At 43.1% G+C, this 15716-nt stretch overlaps 1 protein-coding gene across 4 annotated transcripts in view; it reads right to left on the bottom strand.

The window, feature by feature from the left end:
• col16a1 (collagen, type XVI, alpha 1) overlaps positions 1-15716 on the bottom strand; it is a 77491-nt gene that overhangs the window by 7853 nt on the left and 53922 nt on the right. For 3 of the 4 annotated variants that reach the window (XM_080484390.1, XM_080484391.1, XM_080484393.1), the window contains 29 exons: positions 15224-15331; positions 14328-14450; positions 14198-14251; positions 14059-14100; positions 12849-12884; positions 12710-12763; positions 12546-12614; positions 12409-12462; positions 11935-11961; positions 10767-10823; positions 10426-10470; positions 10221-10292; positions 9421-9465; positions 6736-6789; positions 6533-6652; positions 6399-6440; positions 6248-6313; positions 6120-6164; positions 4941-4985; positions 2735-2788; positions 2589-2642; positions 2400-2453; positions 2263-2307; positions 2113-2166; positions 1993-2028; positions 796-858; positions 644-715; positions 469-522; positions 303-347 (listed from right to left, as the gene is read on the bottom strand). In XM_080484390.1, the coding sequence (XP_080340516.1) occupies positions 303-347; positions 469-522; positions 644-715; positions 796-858; positions 1993-2028; positions 2113-2166; positions 2263-2307; positions 2400-2453; positions 2589-2642; positions 2735-2788; positions 4941-4985; positions 6120-6164; positions 6248-6313; positions 6399-6440; positions 6533-6652; positions 6736-6789; positions 9421-9465; positions 10221-10292; positions 10426-10470; positions 10767-10823; positions 11935-11961; positions 12409-12462; positions 12546-12614; positions 12710-12763; positions 12849-12884; positions 14059-14100; positions 14198-14251; positions 14328-14450; positions 15224-15331 (1689 nt within the window). The remainder of the gene's footprint in view (positions 1-302; positions 348-468; positions 523-643; positions 716-795; positions 859-1992; positions 2029-2112; positions 2167-2262; positions 2308-2399; positions 2454-2588; positions 2643-2734; positions 2789-4940; positions 4986-6119; positions 6165-6247; positions 6314-6398; positions 6441-6532; positions 6653-6735; positions 6790-9420; positions 9466-10220; positions 10293-10425; positions 10471-10766; positions 10824-11934; positions 11962-12408; positions 12463-12545; positions 12615-12709; positions 12764-12848; positions 12885-14058; positions 14101-14197; positions 14252-14327; positions 14451-15223; positions 15332-15716) is intronic. The other variant, XM_080484392.1, reaches the window with a different exon arrangement.

Genomic DNA, 15716 nt, shown 5'->3' with positions numbered 1-15716 from the left:
TATATTTTATGTTTTTTAATAGACTTGTCAGAATTGAGAAAAGTGAAATTCCCGGCTATTCGGCCCTTTAAAAAACTTATTGTTGGTATTATTGTTGAGTGATGTTGGTATTAACTTTAGGTTATCTATCTTTCATTCAGCTATGGATTGAACCTATGGACAAAATTGAATTAAACAGGCACCAAAGCAGAACGCATTGTTTTTCCTGCAGTATGACATTCTCGATCGCATTCCCTATTGTTGCAGGCATGCAGTTTTCCACACTGACTAAAGGTCGGGGAAACGTTAAAGTCGATACTCACCGGGATTCCTCGTGGTCCTGCTGGGCCTGGAGGGCCCACCTCTCCCTGACGACGGAAAACACCCATTGCTATAGGTCAGCCACCTTACACAATAACGCCTCGATACACTGTGTATTAGCATCTCAATGCATGTGCGCGGGCTCGTCGGTTCAGTGCCGTGACTTACCCGCAGCCCTGGTTTCCCATCTTTTCCATCCATTCCCTCTATGCCGGGGGGGCCCTTTTCAGTGGAGAGAGCAGATGAGGACTCAGAGTCGTGTGCGGTGCATAAAAAAAGTCTGAACGAAATCAAAATTACATCACACGCAGCGCGAAAAAATAAAGTGGCATAGCATATGTACCATTAACCCCGGGGAGCCGGGAGAACCGGGGGATCCAGTTGACCCCTGAGAGCCTTGAGTTCCGATGTTGCCCTTTGAGAGGAGGTATTTTCAGTGACGATGTTGATCATGACCGTTCAACGCAAACAGTTCAACCTGTAATGTGAACTCACCTTATCACCTTTGAGGCCAGGAGACCCTTCCCTTCCACTTTTGCCGGACGGACCTGGCGGACCCTAAAATTACACATGTATACGAAAGTTAGAACGCAACAATGTGCAAATACAAACGCGCAGATGCTTTGTAAATTGATAAATTGTGGTTTGTGGTTAGCACACCCTCCTCACAGTGTGAACACTTATGTCCAACGCGTTCAGACGAAGAGACGTCTTCAAACCTGAACATCACTGCCTTTGTACTTCCAAGCGCCCATTGCATTGTTGTGGGCGAGGGCGTCGCTCTGGATTAACTTACTGGCCCAACACTGAGACGATTATTAGAATTGAGAAAGTGAGGCCTTCTGTGAGGCTGGTGTACGTCTCGAGGTGTCACACAGCCGCCGAGGAAAGCGTTCCGCCATTTTTGTGGTGTACGTCTATTAATACTGTACACGCACGGTCTTCTCATTCCCGTGGGTGTGTATGAGTGCGTGTGGTGGTCTGTCTTTCTGCGTTGGTCCTGTGAGAGGGTGGTGAACGTAAGATGGATAAAGCGGTCGGAATCATTTTTTGGGGCGTGTGATGTAAAGATCACACACCATGAATAATGCACTCCTCAGGTTTTTCACCATTTTACTCCTGAGTTGTTGTTGCCTCCAGCCTTTCACAGCATGGTGAATGTCTCCCGATGTTTTTTTTTTTTTTTTTTTTGTTTTTTAAAAATAGCCTCCAGTCATGTTACTGACCTTGAAGCGAAGGCGTTTGTTTCATTGTACAACCTTTCCTGGGTGCACGGTGTGTCATGGTTCGCGCTCTTCCCTCACAGTGAGGACCCCCTATTTCGATGCCTTGTTTCGAGGCCTTTCCGTGTGAAGTCTGCATGTTCTCCCTCTGTGGGATTTCTTAATCTCATCCTAAAATAGATGTCCAATGAAGACAATGCTGTCTCTTCATCTAGGAATCCTTAAGGTCTCGTGGCGGGTATTGGGAGAGCTTTGGGAGGGATGCGGTACGAGGAAGAAAAAAAATAATCTTGTGATCAGGAGGAAAATGCAACTTCTTTTTTGTGTTATGCAACTTTTATTAACTATGGTACGATTTTATTCCTGTTCTCACACTTTGAAAAAGAGAGTTTTTTTTATTTTGCTTATAGTCCAAACTTGATATGACAGTTTGACAAACAGTAGAAGAGTTAAAAATGTGTTTACATACCGGGGTTCCTGGGAAACCTGGCTGTCCTTGGAAACCCTTCAAAATAATGACATGACAATGAACGAAATCCTGTATTTTCCTCTTCTACATTTTGCTGTAGAGTGGAGTATTGCAACATACCTGATCTCCCTTGGGACCAGCAGGCCCTGCTGGGCCCGTGTCTCCTTTAATGCCCTGCAGACACACAATGTTCTCTCACTTAATACAGTTTGGAATGATGAATGGAGAAAGGCAGACCAAGCCAAGCCAAATTTATGATGAAATACTGACCGGTGAGCCAGCCTGTCCTTGGTAGCCGGGGCTACCGGGTGGACCCTGCAGAGGGGAAGGAAATGTTTGCCAATAACGTACAACGCAAGCGGCAGATTCATTTTGTATATCATGACAGTGCGGGCGCGGTGGCTTACTGATTCTCCTTTCAGCCCATTGCTTCCCGGGATTCCTCGTTCGCCCTTCAGTCCCTGACAAAACACAGAGAGGCAGTGGATCAGCGGCGGCCTGCTTGTCAGCGTAACCCGCTGCCCATCCATGAAAGCTGTCAAGGCGTTATCAGCCCCATAGTTCCTTTATAATGAGGCATTGGGCGGCAAACTTACAGGCAGTCCAGGCGGCCCCATCGTTCCTGGGTACCCAGGTGTCCCTGGCGCGCCCTGAGGTAAAGATCATTGAATCAATCAAACACAGGAACCAATTATTTTTCTACATGTTATAATTTCTGGGAAACTGGTTGTCAGACACTTACCTGCTCACCCTTAATCCCCGCGAGGCCGGGTTCCCCCCGCTCGCCGTGCTGACCCTGAGGATGACAGGAGTGAGGTGAGATTAGATAATGAGGGGGAGGGTGTGAATTGTGTGATTGCGATAGAGGGTCCCCAGGTGGAAGCAGGGGAGGGAAAAAAAAAAAAGATGTTAAGTCAATATCAAAGAGAGGAAACAGGCTAACTGGCTTGAAATTTTTGCCCCCACGGGACCGCCGCCAACTGATTTTGTCCTCTGTTCTACACCTCAATGAGGTTTCAGGATGGTAATTTAGCTCTCGGATGGCGATACCCAGAGGCAAAACACTGTCTTCTCAGTCCAACTGCTTCCGTTCTTGCTTCATTATTTCCTTACCGCACAAATGACGCTGATAAACTTCAAATTTTGCTCCCCTCTTCGCTGTCCTTTTCTCGCTTTCGCCGATTGAGGTGCATATATTACGCCGAATCACAAGACCTTAGAGACTATTTTCGCAGAACACACAAAGCTGTAAAAAGGCCTGAAACAAACCAAATAACAATAATACACGCAACCGAGAATGAGAACGAGCAGCCAGCCCACGCTGTCACATCACAGGTGGACTTTCACCGGTGACGTGTTAAAACTGTCTGCTCATTAATTGAATTGCCGAAAGCTGTTTTCATGTAAATATTAATATGCCCATGTAAGTGTGATCTGTTGCCTAGCAACATCTCATGGAAGTCAGATGAGAAGTATTTTTTCTATTTAATTTTTTGGGGTGTGAGAAGATGATTTTCCCATCTTCATAAATGTATCAGAATAGTAATTCAATGTTGCTTTTTTTTTTTTTTTTTTTTTTTTTTTTAAATCAAATTAATAAAGCCGCAAGAGTTTAGTCACACGAGAGTGTTTACGGGAGGCTGTAATTCAGGGAAAGCAATTGCCGGAACGACTTCCTCGGCCCTGAATATGAGCGACGCGCTCAGCGGCGGCGGCGTCACAATCCCCCTCGCAGACTGTACAGAGTGACTCGTCGCCGCATGCGAGCAGACGCCAACACCTGCCATAAAGTGCAACTACGCTGTAAATGGATTCCATGTGGCGCTCACATGGCTCACCCATTTAGCATCTCTATTCTACTAAAACAATAAATCCCTATGAGGAGGTGGAAGGAGAGGAGGGGGTGGAGGAGGAGGAGGAGGAAGGAGGGGGAGGAGGGTTCTCGGTCTGCACAGCAGCTCCGCTCTCCATCACTTCGACGTGGGAAATAATTGAACAACTGGAGAGAAAGAGACAACCAAACCGTTTCCTCATCTGAAATAACTTTCATTAAAGAGCCACGCAGGGAGGCGGGGAGTGGGGGAGTGGGGGGGTACCGCAGAGATGGAATAATCAAGCAGGGCCTGATTTAAAAGTGAGATGATCCATATTTGAGAGGAAATAAAGAGAGATGAATCCATCATACCAGTTAGAAGTAACTTTATATATCTATTAAAATGTGTACTTTTACAGGAGCAATTTTCTGTTTTATACTTGTGCTCAATCACATTCCCTGGTAAAATGTTGTATTTTTTAATTTTTTTCATCCAGGGTCTTCATTACTTAAATCACGATTTTAATCTAAAAGAATACATCATAAAGCCATAAGAGAAACTGTACTGCTATAAATTATAACGCCACACCGTAAGACCTTATTCCTGGTAATATCTTAGAAATGTGTGAGCCGTTTTCTGCTCAGCCCAAGTTATTTCCCCACTAAAATTGCGCGACGGATCGTAACGGCTTTCAGCTCAAAAGATGAATTTATTCAATGTTCTACAGGAAAAAAAAAAAAAAGATGGGAGATATTTAAAAGTGAATGTGAATTTGTGAAATGGAACAGAGCTGGCTCATTAATCGTCTCACAATTTAAATGCTCCTATTACCAAATATGAAAATACAAAGTATACCAAGGGCTTTAATGTGAAGAGAAACTTCCATAAAAGTCTTTTTTTTTTTTAATTTTTATGAACATTAGCTCTAAGGTCATAATAATCCAGAAGCATCATCGTCAACAGGTCTGTTTGGAAAGAAATGGTACTTTGACAGTTAGTAAATTACTAAATCTAATTCATAATTCCCTGTGGGTCTTGATAAATACAGACAGGAACTGAAGTATCATGATGGAGTATCACCAAATCTCTAACTTCTTCATAGACAAAATGTGTGAAGGTGTGAATGAAACTCACAGATAAACCCGGTGGGCCCTGAGGACCGGGGAAACCAGGCGGACCCTGTGAAGAAGAAAAAAAAAATAATATGAAGAAAAACACCTGAGAGGAGACAAACTGATAAACATGAAATCTGTGTCTGGTTAAAACCAGGATTCCGTCTGTTCCTGACAAAAAGATGAACACTGCAGAGACTCAGCATTGTGTAAAATGTTTGTGACCAGCAGGGGGCTCTGTCAACCCATAGAAAGTGGCACCAGCTCAGCTCCTGTCAGAGATCTCAGCTTTGAGACCAAATCCCAGACGGTGCCGTCCCAAAAATAATGATTAGACTCTTTCTCCTCACATACACACGAGCAAATTTAATGTGATTACAATCACATCACTGAATATTTATCTGTTGATAATACACTTTAAATGTGCTAAAATACAACAGTATGCCATCAAAGTAGTGGAGAATTCCTCTTAAAGTCATAATATGGATGCTGTAGAGATATTCAAAAACTCTAAATACAATTTTTTTTTTCAAAAAGGTCATCACTGTTACAGATTCATGGTTTTGGATTAACAAAAGAAAATGCAGCTGAGGCATAAACCAGACGAAACATCCACGATTCTGTGCTTACAAATAGTGTCTGGTCCAGCTGAGACGTCTGTGATGATTCATCTAAACAGAGATTTGCTTCCAGTTCTTTAAAAAAATGACAGTACAGTAGCCGTTCACTCTCTCCACACTCAACATTTTGATTCGAGGCTGTGAAATGTGGAGAATGCACATTCTCCCTGTGCATGTGTGAGCGCACAACCTCAATCTGGACTCAGCCAAAGTTGAATACCGTTTAATGCCATTGGCCCAGTTACGCGGTGGTCAGTGATTGGCTGATGCTTTCAAATCAAAGTGAATCATATTAGGATTGAGGCAGTGAACTGGCAGGATTTTTAGAACTGACTTCCACCGTTGAGATAAAAACATGCATAATGTTGCCGATATGAAGGTTTTAAATGAATGCTACATATGATTTGCCCTTTTTTTTTTTTTTAACACCGGCATCAGTAATTACTGTTTATGTAGATTTGTTTATTTTTTTACTAGGTTGTTTATTTGGTATAAATATGTGTGAGATAGTTTTCATGTGCACCCTGTAATAGAAGTTCAACTCTGGTAGGACTTTCTGTAATTACTCGAGTACAACTTACCATGAGGCCTGGAATTCCAGCTGGGCCTCTTTCTCCGTTCAGGCCCTAGGGCACAGAGAAATATAGAAAGGTGATCGATATATATGTGGTCTGAACACGGGCGTACGGCCACGATGACTGACACCTACTCTCTCTCCTTGCATTCCCGGTGATCCAGGCGTTCCTGGAAGTCCTGGGGATCCCGTGCGTTCTCCCTGTGAGGAAAATACATTTAATGACAATGTCCTCACACAGATGAAGACACTTGGAAATGATGGTGTAGATTTAGTTTGAACTGACCCCGGCTTGTGTCGCCTGCTCATCCCTCAGTTTGTCCAAACACTGCAAGTAGGCATAGAACACTTTCCATTGGAGGCAAATCAAGTCACGCACAGTCAAAAACAATCCAAAAAACATTCATCCAAGTTTCTTACCCTGTCACAGCTGTCCAAGGGGTTGACGCCAGGCTTACCCTCGTCTCCTTTTTCTCCCTTGGCACCAGCCGTACCTGGCACCCCCGGGAACCCGGGCGTGCAGCCTCCTTCACAGGGCTCCTGTGTTACACGCACAACGCACGCATGAATTTCCTCAAATGCACCCGGTCCCTCAAATAGTGTCTTTTTGACAGTGAACGTACATCGCCAGGCACTCCGGCGGAGTCGCGCGGCAGTTCGGACGATCCAGTAGAAACCTGCAGGAAAAATGGAAATTCAGTTAATACTCACCCACATCATCACCACCACCTCTTTTTCTCATACGAGACAACTAAGTTTCCTTCTTCAAATGCAGTTCAAGGACAACGCTGTAGTAAAGCGAGGGTCCTTCAGCTACTAGACAATTTCACCATGACATGACTCCTTAATAGGGACACGACGACAATGGGGACCAATTCCTCGTCTCAAGGTTAGCGTAATCATTTGTTTAACAGACTGTTACTGGCAATTAGACGGATTCAGACTTCCGTGCAGGCCTGTGACTCATCAAGACAAAGACACCACACCACCTTGGTCTTGGTTGATTATTACACATGAATTTTAATCAGAACAAAATCATCTACCATAGTAGGAAAAAAAAAGAAAAGCTGTGCTATGTGGACATTTCGCTTCTTAATGCTGATGTAGTGAAGAATGAAAGACAACATTTGTGAAAGTTAAGCCGACAACTGTGATATGACTGACGCCTCGTCGACTTTTACTCTTGAATCAACTTCTCGGGCTGCATGGTGCTGTAGGGGTGAGCATAGTTGTCACACTCAGTCTTTCAGGAAACACAAACAATATGTTTTACTTTCATTCCATTAGGATATTGGCTTTATTACATTCAAAAACGGTCAATATTATTACTTTACTGGCAGATATTAAGCTATTAGCCATTATTACATTATTGGTATGAACTCTATCCACCATGCTTATGAAATATAATCTTGTTACATAAATAGAAGCCAGTATTTTTTCCCTCAAACATGTTGGTGTAACCGTCTTGATTTCATGCAAATTCACCAAATTAAAGGCCTTAGCTTTACATTATTGTCGCCCACATAAATATATTAGAGCATAACTACCTATTTTCTATCATTTACATATTTTTAATTTATTGTTGCTCTGAAACTACATCATGCATGATGTAATGTGCCATTATCACTTTATTACTACTTTAAAATTACTTTGTTACATATTGTGTCATTTCCTTTTAAGTACAAACCCGAAATTGCCTGTTGGTACCCCATTGGTGCCCAATTATTTAGCAATGTATTTTTAACATATTTAAAAGACTTGGGTGCATAAAAAAATAAAATAAAATCTCAAATAGACTGACCCTAATGACACTACATTTTGAACCAAAAATCCATTACAATTCTGAACAAAAAACAAACAGTAAATGCTAAAATACTAATTCATTCCAAAGTTGGGAAACAGAAATATGGACAGATGTGGAAACCTCCAGCGAGAATCAGGATAACATACTTCTTAATACGTTCACTAAACCCGAGTTTTGTACAGGGTGCTGCCGCCCAAAAGATTTAACAAATTAAGAGAAGAACTGCCTCGGTCCCATCATACCGGATGTGTACAAGTAAACTCTGCAGAACACAGAAAACTGACAAACGTCTCGATATGGCTGAGCATGTATGTCTAATCAGCACCGGCTGAATCACACCTACAGAGAAAGGCGGTCCGGTTCCAGTCAAAGCTGAGGGAGCATGTCAATAGCGCCTGGCCTGGTTTCAAAGTCATTACGAAGCCATTTGACATTGTTCAAACTGGAGCCATTAGCTTGAAAGGCTATTTCATGCCACACACTATTAGCTGTTACACAAGCTCAGGCGGAGGCCTTGTGCATTACTGGACGGGCTCAAAGGAAGGTTTCTTTATAATTATATGTCACTGTGCAATGTTCACTTCAGCCGTACTCTTAAGGGATCCGCAAATTGCCAACGTTGTGATATTTCAGAGCAGCACCATGTTTTTTAAAGACATAAGCAGTTTGCTGGGGCCCCAAGAGCTGAGCCGCTACTCTCAGAGAAATAATACCTACCAGAAGCAGAGGAGAAAAAGAAGCACTGATGGCTTTATATGACCTACATTAAGGCCAAACAAATTCTAGAGTGGGCTTAGTGAACAGAATCTGCCAGATCTGTCAATGTTCGCAGCTTAGCAACAGATCGGATCTTGTGTGAGGACTCAGTTAAACTCCAGTACCCTTCTCTCTCTCTCTCTAACTCTCTCGCTCACCCTCCTTCATTTCCCTCGTTTTACTATGGAGATTAAGTCTGCGCAGTCATTTTAACAATCGAGGTGCTCCTTAATGTGCAACCAATCAAAACTTCTCCGCAGAGTTTCTATAAGATCAGCTTCAACAACGTCTCCCTTTTCCTTCATTAAGCAGCTACTTTAATTCCTCTGCTGAAGGTGAAGTTCCCCTTGAGTGCTGGCTGGAGATCAGCATTGATGTTTCCCTAATGAAATTAAGCCATAAACAGACTTGAAAGAGACGGAATTGACACAATTTGTAGTCAGAAACTTCACACTGCACCTTATTTCTCCACTTTAGAATAAGGACAGTCCACAGTAACACATAAAAAAGCACTTTTAACTAGTTTAACAGCAGGTCAAAACTTTAAATGTGCTTCTGCATAAATTCAGTGCTCACAAATATACACAATAAAAACAATAGGGCCATCTTTTTTCTTTTTTTTTTTACAATTCCAACTCCAATAATATTGTGCGTGATTTAAAAACGTGGGCCCCAGATTTTGACTCACAGTACAAGATCCACCTCTCCTCCTTTGTCTCCTTTGTTTTTTATTTCTACTTTTACTTACGCTGTTTCCAGGCAAACCCGGATTCCCGTCGTTTCCGGGGATACCCTGAAAGAAGGAACTGAGGTTGAACTCGTCTGCTGCCAGTCGAGGGCTAACCACTCCCATCTCCACCAGGGGGTTAAGGCAGAGTCAAAGGGGCAGGCTCGAAATAGACAAAGGTCGTTCCCTCTTTGCCATGTCTCAGAATTGACCAGAAATCCGAATCCTACTGAATTTATGAATTAAGAACTTTTGTGTTCAGCGATTAAAACAAATGAACCCTAGTCACAGACATGACCTGTTCAGTTCAGCATTGAATGCTTGTTTTCCCACTTTTTTTTTTTTTTACACCTTTGACTCTTACAGCACAGAGCATCACTTTATTTGAAGGTCTGTTTAAATGAGAAAAATCCCCAAAAAGGTAATCAAATTCATACTTTGGTTGATGAATCATTTGGCAAAGTTGCGGATTTAAAACCAGACCTTCAGATAACTGTTCATGTCTTGGCTGACATATCGAAAGCTTGCTCATTTTGCTTCCCACATGGGTTAAAGCTTGAAGCACCTGACGGGTTAGTGCCATCTCAACTTGATTTCAGTCTTGAGCCTATTTGTATTCAGGTTACTGCACACATCAGTCCATTTCCTACATGCACATTATTGGATTGTATTCACCCCTGAAGATGCGAAGCATGAACCCAAAGTGCCCAAGCTGAAAGCCTGCATCATGAGTCCCTCCTTGTTCAATTCAGGCCAATGGAGCCGCTTCTGAATTGAACTGAAAACAAATCTCCCAACTTCCTTCGCAGCATTTCTCCTACCTGAGCTCCCTGGATTCCGATGGGCCCCTGAGTCCCAGGGGGGCCAGGAGGGCCAGGAGGTCCTGGGGGGCCCTGCAACATATGGAAAGATGACCCTAAATGACACAAATTCACAATCCAAACAAAATGCAGTGATTTGCCAAAGTTTGAAAAGTAATAAGAGACACAGAGCTGTCAGGCAGGACTCCTGGCTGTCAGATCAGACCTGAGGCCCGGGCTGCCACGTGTTCACTGCAGTTCCTGGAGCTCCCTGGAAGGCAAGGAACAGGAAAATCAGAGCAGCACCGGTGTTTGTACGACACACAGAAAGTGCACAGTGTGAAGTTATTAAGTTGAGCCAAACAAATGTCAAACCGTTGAAAACATACAGAGCAGTAAATGTGTAAATGTCTCAACACGGCTCCTGTGGAGTCTATAATGAAATCTGAGTGTGTTAATAAAATCTGTTTAAGCTCCTAGTGTGTGGAACGGAAATGCAATGAATTGCATTAACTGCACGTCCGTGGGTTTATTCCTGTGTGTGCACGTGAGTGAGTGTGTACTCACTGGTCCGCCAACACCCGTGTGCACCGGCGCTACGCAGTTGCAATCTCCAGGTTCACCCTGAAATGAACATTAAAAATAATCTAAAGTGGAGCTCTTTGCACAACCTGCAAATCGAAGTCCTCATTTAACATTAAAACTTCTCCTATTACTGGAAGAAAGCTTTTAGGAGAAGTTTTTTTTTTTTTTTTTATCCCCCTCCACCCGGTCCTGTGAAATCTTTATAAGGTGGCACAGAGTGCATGCAAGTTTGAGTCCATTCATGGATTTCCTGTGTGGAGGTTGAATGTCCTTCCTCTAGACTTCCAACAGTTTAAAGACCGGTAACTCGAAATCTCACCCAAAAAGGTTTCGGGGTGTGTTTTACGTTAGCCCCGTCACAGTGTGTGTCTGGTAGACTACAGCCCCTCCGAACCTAAGTAGGATCAAGCGATCAAAGAAAATCAATGAATGATGTTCATGAGGTTAGGCACCGGTGGCCTACAGGTTAGAGAAGCGAGCTTGTGACTGGCAGTTTGCTGCGTCACGCAAATGACATGATTTGCTGTGGCAGCCAAAAGACAACGAAAACGATACGTGGCAGATGTTGATGAAGTACGTACAATACATCCCAAATTATGACACCAAAGTAAAGCATGATGTACGAGTTCCACCAGAGCAGCTTCTGTACACATAACTCGTCTGCCCTCTTGCTCATTCTCCTTGCTTTCAGCATCCCCCCCCCTCCCATACTGAACTTTAATTTTAACTCAGCCATCACACATGCCCTTCTCTCACATCTTACACCCTTTGTGACCCTTCAGCGCTGCCTCGACCACGTCTCCGTCCCTCCCGCCCTCTCGGTGACAGTGTGGACTGGTTGCTCTGATGAATGCAGTAATTAATAGTCTCGCGTACGCTCTCTCTTAGGGCCCCCGAAACTCCTCTTGTCTGCCAGCAACAGTACACTTGTCACCTCCGCTGCTACTCTATCTGTGCCCCGAGGCCGAGGAGTGTGTGCGCGGCGGCGTTAGCGTCCCCATGCGTGTGTGTGTGTGCGTGTGTGGGGTGGGGTGTGGCGGGTGGTGCGGCAGCGAGGGCGTTGAGCTATCTCTTGTGATTACCATCTGTTCCACCCCCTTATATGTAAACCCCTCCGGTTCCCTTCATCCAAACAAAACGGTAGACTTACCTTGTCCCCTCTAGCTCCATCAAGTCCCTGCAAGAGAAGGAAGACAAGAGCCAACAAACACACACACACACACACACACACACACACACACACACACACACACACACACACGCAACGACAAACACTTAGTTACTCCTGCTTTGTTCTTTCAGAGGAAAGCTCACGGGGCAGTGTGCCGAGCGTAGATCAGGGGACAGAGGATGAGATGGGAGCAGACATCGCCTCTGTTATGGATCGAGGCAGACATCCTTGGTTACAAATGACGCCTAAATCAAGGACAATTCCCAAAGACGCTCAGAAAGGAAATTAAAACTCTGAGAAGACATTAATTCGGAGGCGACAGCTTCAGTTTTTGTGGCTTTCATTTTTTTTTTTTCTTCTTACAGCTCTTTTCGAGTTAATGATGCAAATGAACAAGGAAAACATGCAAATGAAAGAAACCACTTCAGACGATAAAGAAACGAGACAACTCACGGGTCTGCCGTCAGCTCCCTGCTGTCCTGTAGAGCCGGGAGCTCCGTCTCGACCCTGTGGGCCAGAAGTAAATGGGAGACCGTGTTTGAAGATATAAAAGCATTACATCATATGAACACTCAGATTTATTATCCTACCGGGGGTCCTACTACTCCAACACCCTGTGGCCCCTGTGGTCCAGGAAGCCCAGGATCACCTTTGGATCCCTGCAAACGGTAAATTTACGACAGGTAAAACTGAGCAGGGGGAAGTTATTCATCTCGATGATAGTGTGGAATTAAACTGCTCTGATTTAATCTACCTTTTCCCCTTCAGCGCCAGCAGGGCCAGGCAATCCACTGACACCGGCAGGCCCCTGTGTGGAAACATAAAGATTTGATTCAAGTCTAATAGATTTTTAGATATAAATGTAAAACTTCAGATGTTTGAAAAAAGCTTACAACAAGTCCTGGTAGTCCTCTGGGTCCTTCAACGCCCTATGAGGATGAAATTAAGAAAAAAAAAATGTACCGCCTGGGATAAATATCAACTTCCTCATGTCATGAACTCGTTCCATAACGAAGCAAATGATTGAAAAGAAAACAACCTGGCATTACTTTCGACTAATTTTCCCAAAGGGCCACATGAAAAATTAGCACTACCATTGAATGCCAAGCCATACGTTGACTTGAGTTCTGCTCAACAAGAGTTATCTCTCAATCTTTATTTTTCCTCATGAGCTTCAATTGCTTTGCGTCACTTTTTGCCAGAGTCCATGTCTGTATCTGGAAATGATTACATTTGACTAAAGTTGGAGTTCATTACTTAAGTAAAATTAAAAACTATAATTTTTCCTCCACTGTGAAACACCAATTTTGCAAGGTAACAATATGGTTGAGTCTATCCAAGCTGATAGACACAACCAATACTATAATAATGGCCTATAAGGTGAAAAAAGTTGACCATTTTATATGTAATATAGCTAATAATATCAGCAGTTTTCATTTAATTCAGGATTTCGCCGGGCCTTATGATGCCCAAGTTTGTGTTAGACTGACGACACATGATCTGCCCACACTGCCTCAATCAATTTATTAGGCTCCTCTGATTTAAAGGGGTCATATTATGCAAATTCCACTTTCTAATGGTTTTCCAACAGTAATATGCATCCCCATACCTGGGGATGACACCCTAGAAATGAAGAAAGTGTCATATTTCACCATGGCTTGTTTCAGTTTTTAAAAAGTGTGTTGCTCCAACGAGCGAATTAGAAATCAAACCGTGTATACGTAGTGTCATTGAGGGTTTAGCCAATCCCAATACAGGTAGGCCCTGCCTTTGACTCCTCCCACAATTAGGCAGCTCTGCTCTGGCACATGGCACCACAAGAGGAAGTACTTCTTCTTCCCAAGATGGGCATGTGTAGGCGGAGACAGTCCAGCTCACACAGACACAGCAGATTCTCAATGCAGCTCCTATGATCCAATATTCAAATCAAGTAAAAAGCTGGATTTGGGGCAATAAACTTTGAATATAACATTTTTGGACCAATGAGACCCATGTGAAAGTGTTGAAAAGCTGTATAATATTACCCCTTTAAAGGTTGCAGGCATGATTTCTTTATCAGTTGCAGCAGCTTTCAACATTCAACTCTTTCTAAAGACACCTTACTTGTGGTCCTTGAAGCGAGACTCCTGCAGGTCCAGCTTCTCCCTATAGGAGGCGAAACACAACGCATTAATACATATACAGACAATATATTTTGCATGTATTTATAAACGGGACAATACAATAAATGGGCATTCTTTACCGTGATTCCCTTGGGACCGGCCGGCCCCTGAACACCTGGCAAACCTGGTTTTCCCTGAAAATTTGAATGAGTGAGCTTATCCATCAGCACTTCTTCCAGTAAAAATGTAATCACGCAATTCCCTCCTCACATTTCTGCCCGGCTTCCCCTCTCCCGGAGGACCGGGATCCCCTCGCTCTCCTTTGGGGCCCGGTGCAGCGACGCCATAGCCCACCTCAGTGGCAGTGGAGGAACAGCTGGTACAAGCATCTCCCTGGGAGAACACAAGAAATCTAAACCATCACTCAGAATCCATTGGGGGGGAAAAGGAGGCTTAATTAAAAAAAAATATCAGTGCCGTCATTTGGATAAATCCGCAACCATTTTTAATCCACTGCAAACTGCATTCACAAAAGAAAAATGTGTGACCACAGCGGATGGTGGTAACATTAAATACAAACCATAATTATATATATTAGCGTTTTCCTAATATGTATTTCACTTCTTCACATAAATTGCTTTGATTTACTTGGCCAGGTATCACTGCAAGGGGTATCAGCTGGTGGCAAATTTACCATTTCAGCTGCGGTTATTGTGTAAATAAAGGCGGCAGTCCCTCAAGTCGAAAACCTCCGTGCTGTGTTTTGCTCGCAAACTCTGGAGTGAGCTAAAGCGACTTGGCCCTGAAGCTGTCGACATTTTCTCACTTGTAGGGAAAGATTGCAACTCTGGTCTTGGGTCTGAAAAGGTTGAGTAAGGCCTATTTAAAAGAATGTTAACTAAAAGACACCCTCAGATGTGTCCTCAATAGACTCCCATTTGACCCTTTAAAGGGGGACTTATTTCAACTTTTTATTTTAGCTTTGAGGTCCTACAACACATAGCTGTAGACAAAACTCACCTTCTGACTTCACATTAGTTTAATGTTTTGTCCACGATTAACAAGTAGGTAGGCAAGAAAAAAAAATGCTAAAAATATTGTACATTCTTGCATGATAATGTTGGTAGACAAATGACAAAAGCAGTCCAAACTGTAAGATTATATACCTTCTCTCCCTTCAATCCCATGAATCCATCCCGACCAGGCTCTCCAGGCAGCCCTGGAGTACCTGAAACTCCATCCAATCCATTTTCTCCTTGGTTTCCTTGTTCACCCTGGTATTAAAAAAAAAAATGCCAGACAGTCAGATTTTTTTTTTTTTATAGCTTTCACAACCTTTATTAAGAGCATATGAGGCCACACTCAAACTTATTAACAGCTGGTGGTAGTGAGAATAAACATGGAGAATAAACAGCAATAAAAACAACCCAAGTTTTCATATTAAAAAAAAGGGCTGGACAATCATCGAAAGAACTTGTGCAGTATGTGTGTAAGACAGTAAAAAAACCAACACGATGTGTTTTGGTGAAAAATGACCCATATCAAGAAAGCTATAAAGGGTCATTGTTGTGTCCTTCACTAAACCAGGGCCAGTGCTTTTGATTCATTTGAACTTATGTGGAGAAAGAAAAAAAAAGAAAAATAGATGTAATTCATTTA

This window comes from Lipophrys pholis (genome assembly GCF_963383615.2).
Source record: "Lipophrys pholis genome assembly, chromosome: 17".
Taxonomy (NCBI): Eukaryota; Metazoa; Chordata; class Actinopteri; order Blenniiformes; family Blenniidae; genus Lipophrys; species Lipophrys pholis.
Note: the sequence above shows the minus strand (reverse complement) of the source record. Positions and strands in the feature narration are given on the sequence as shown.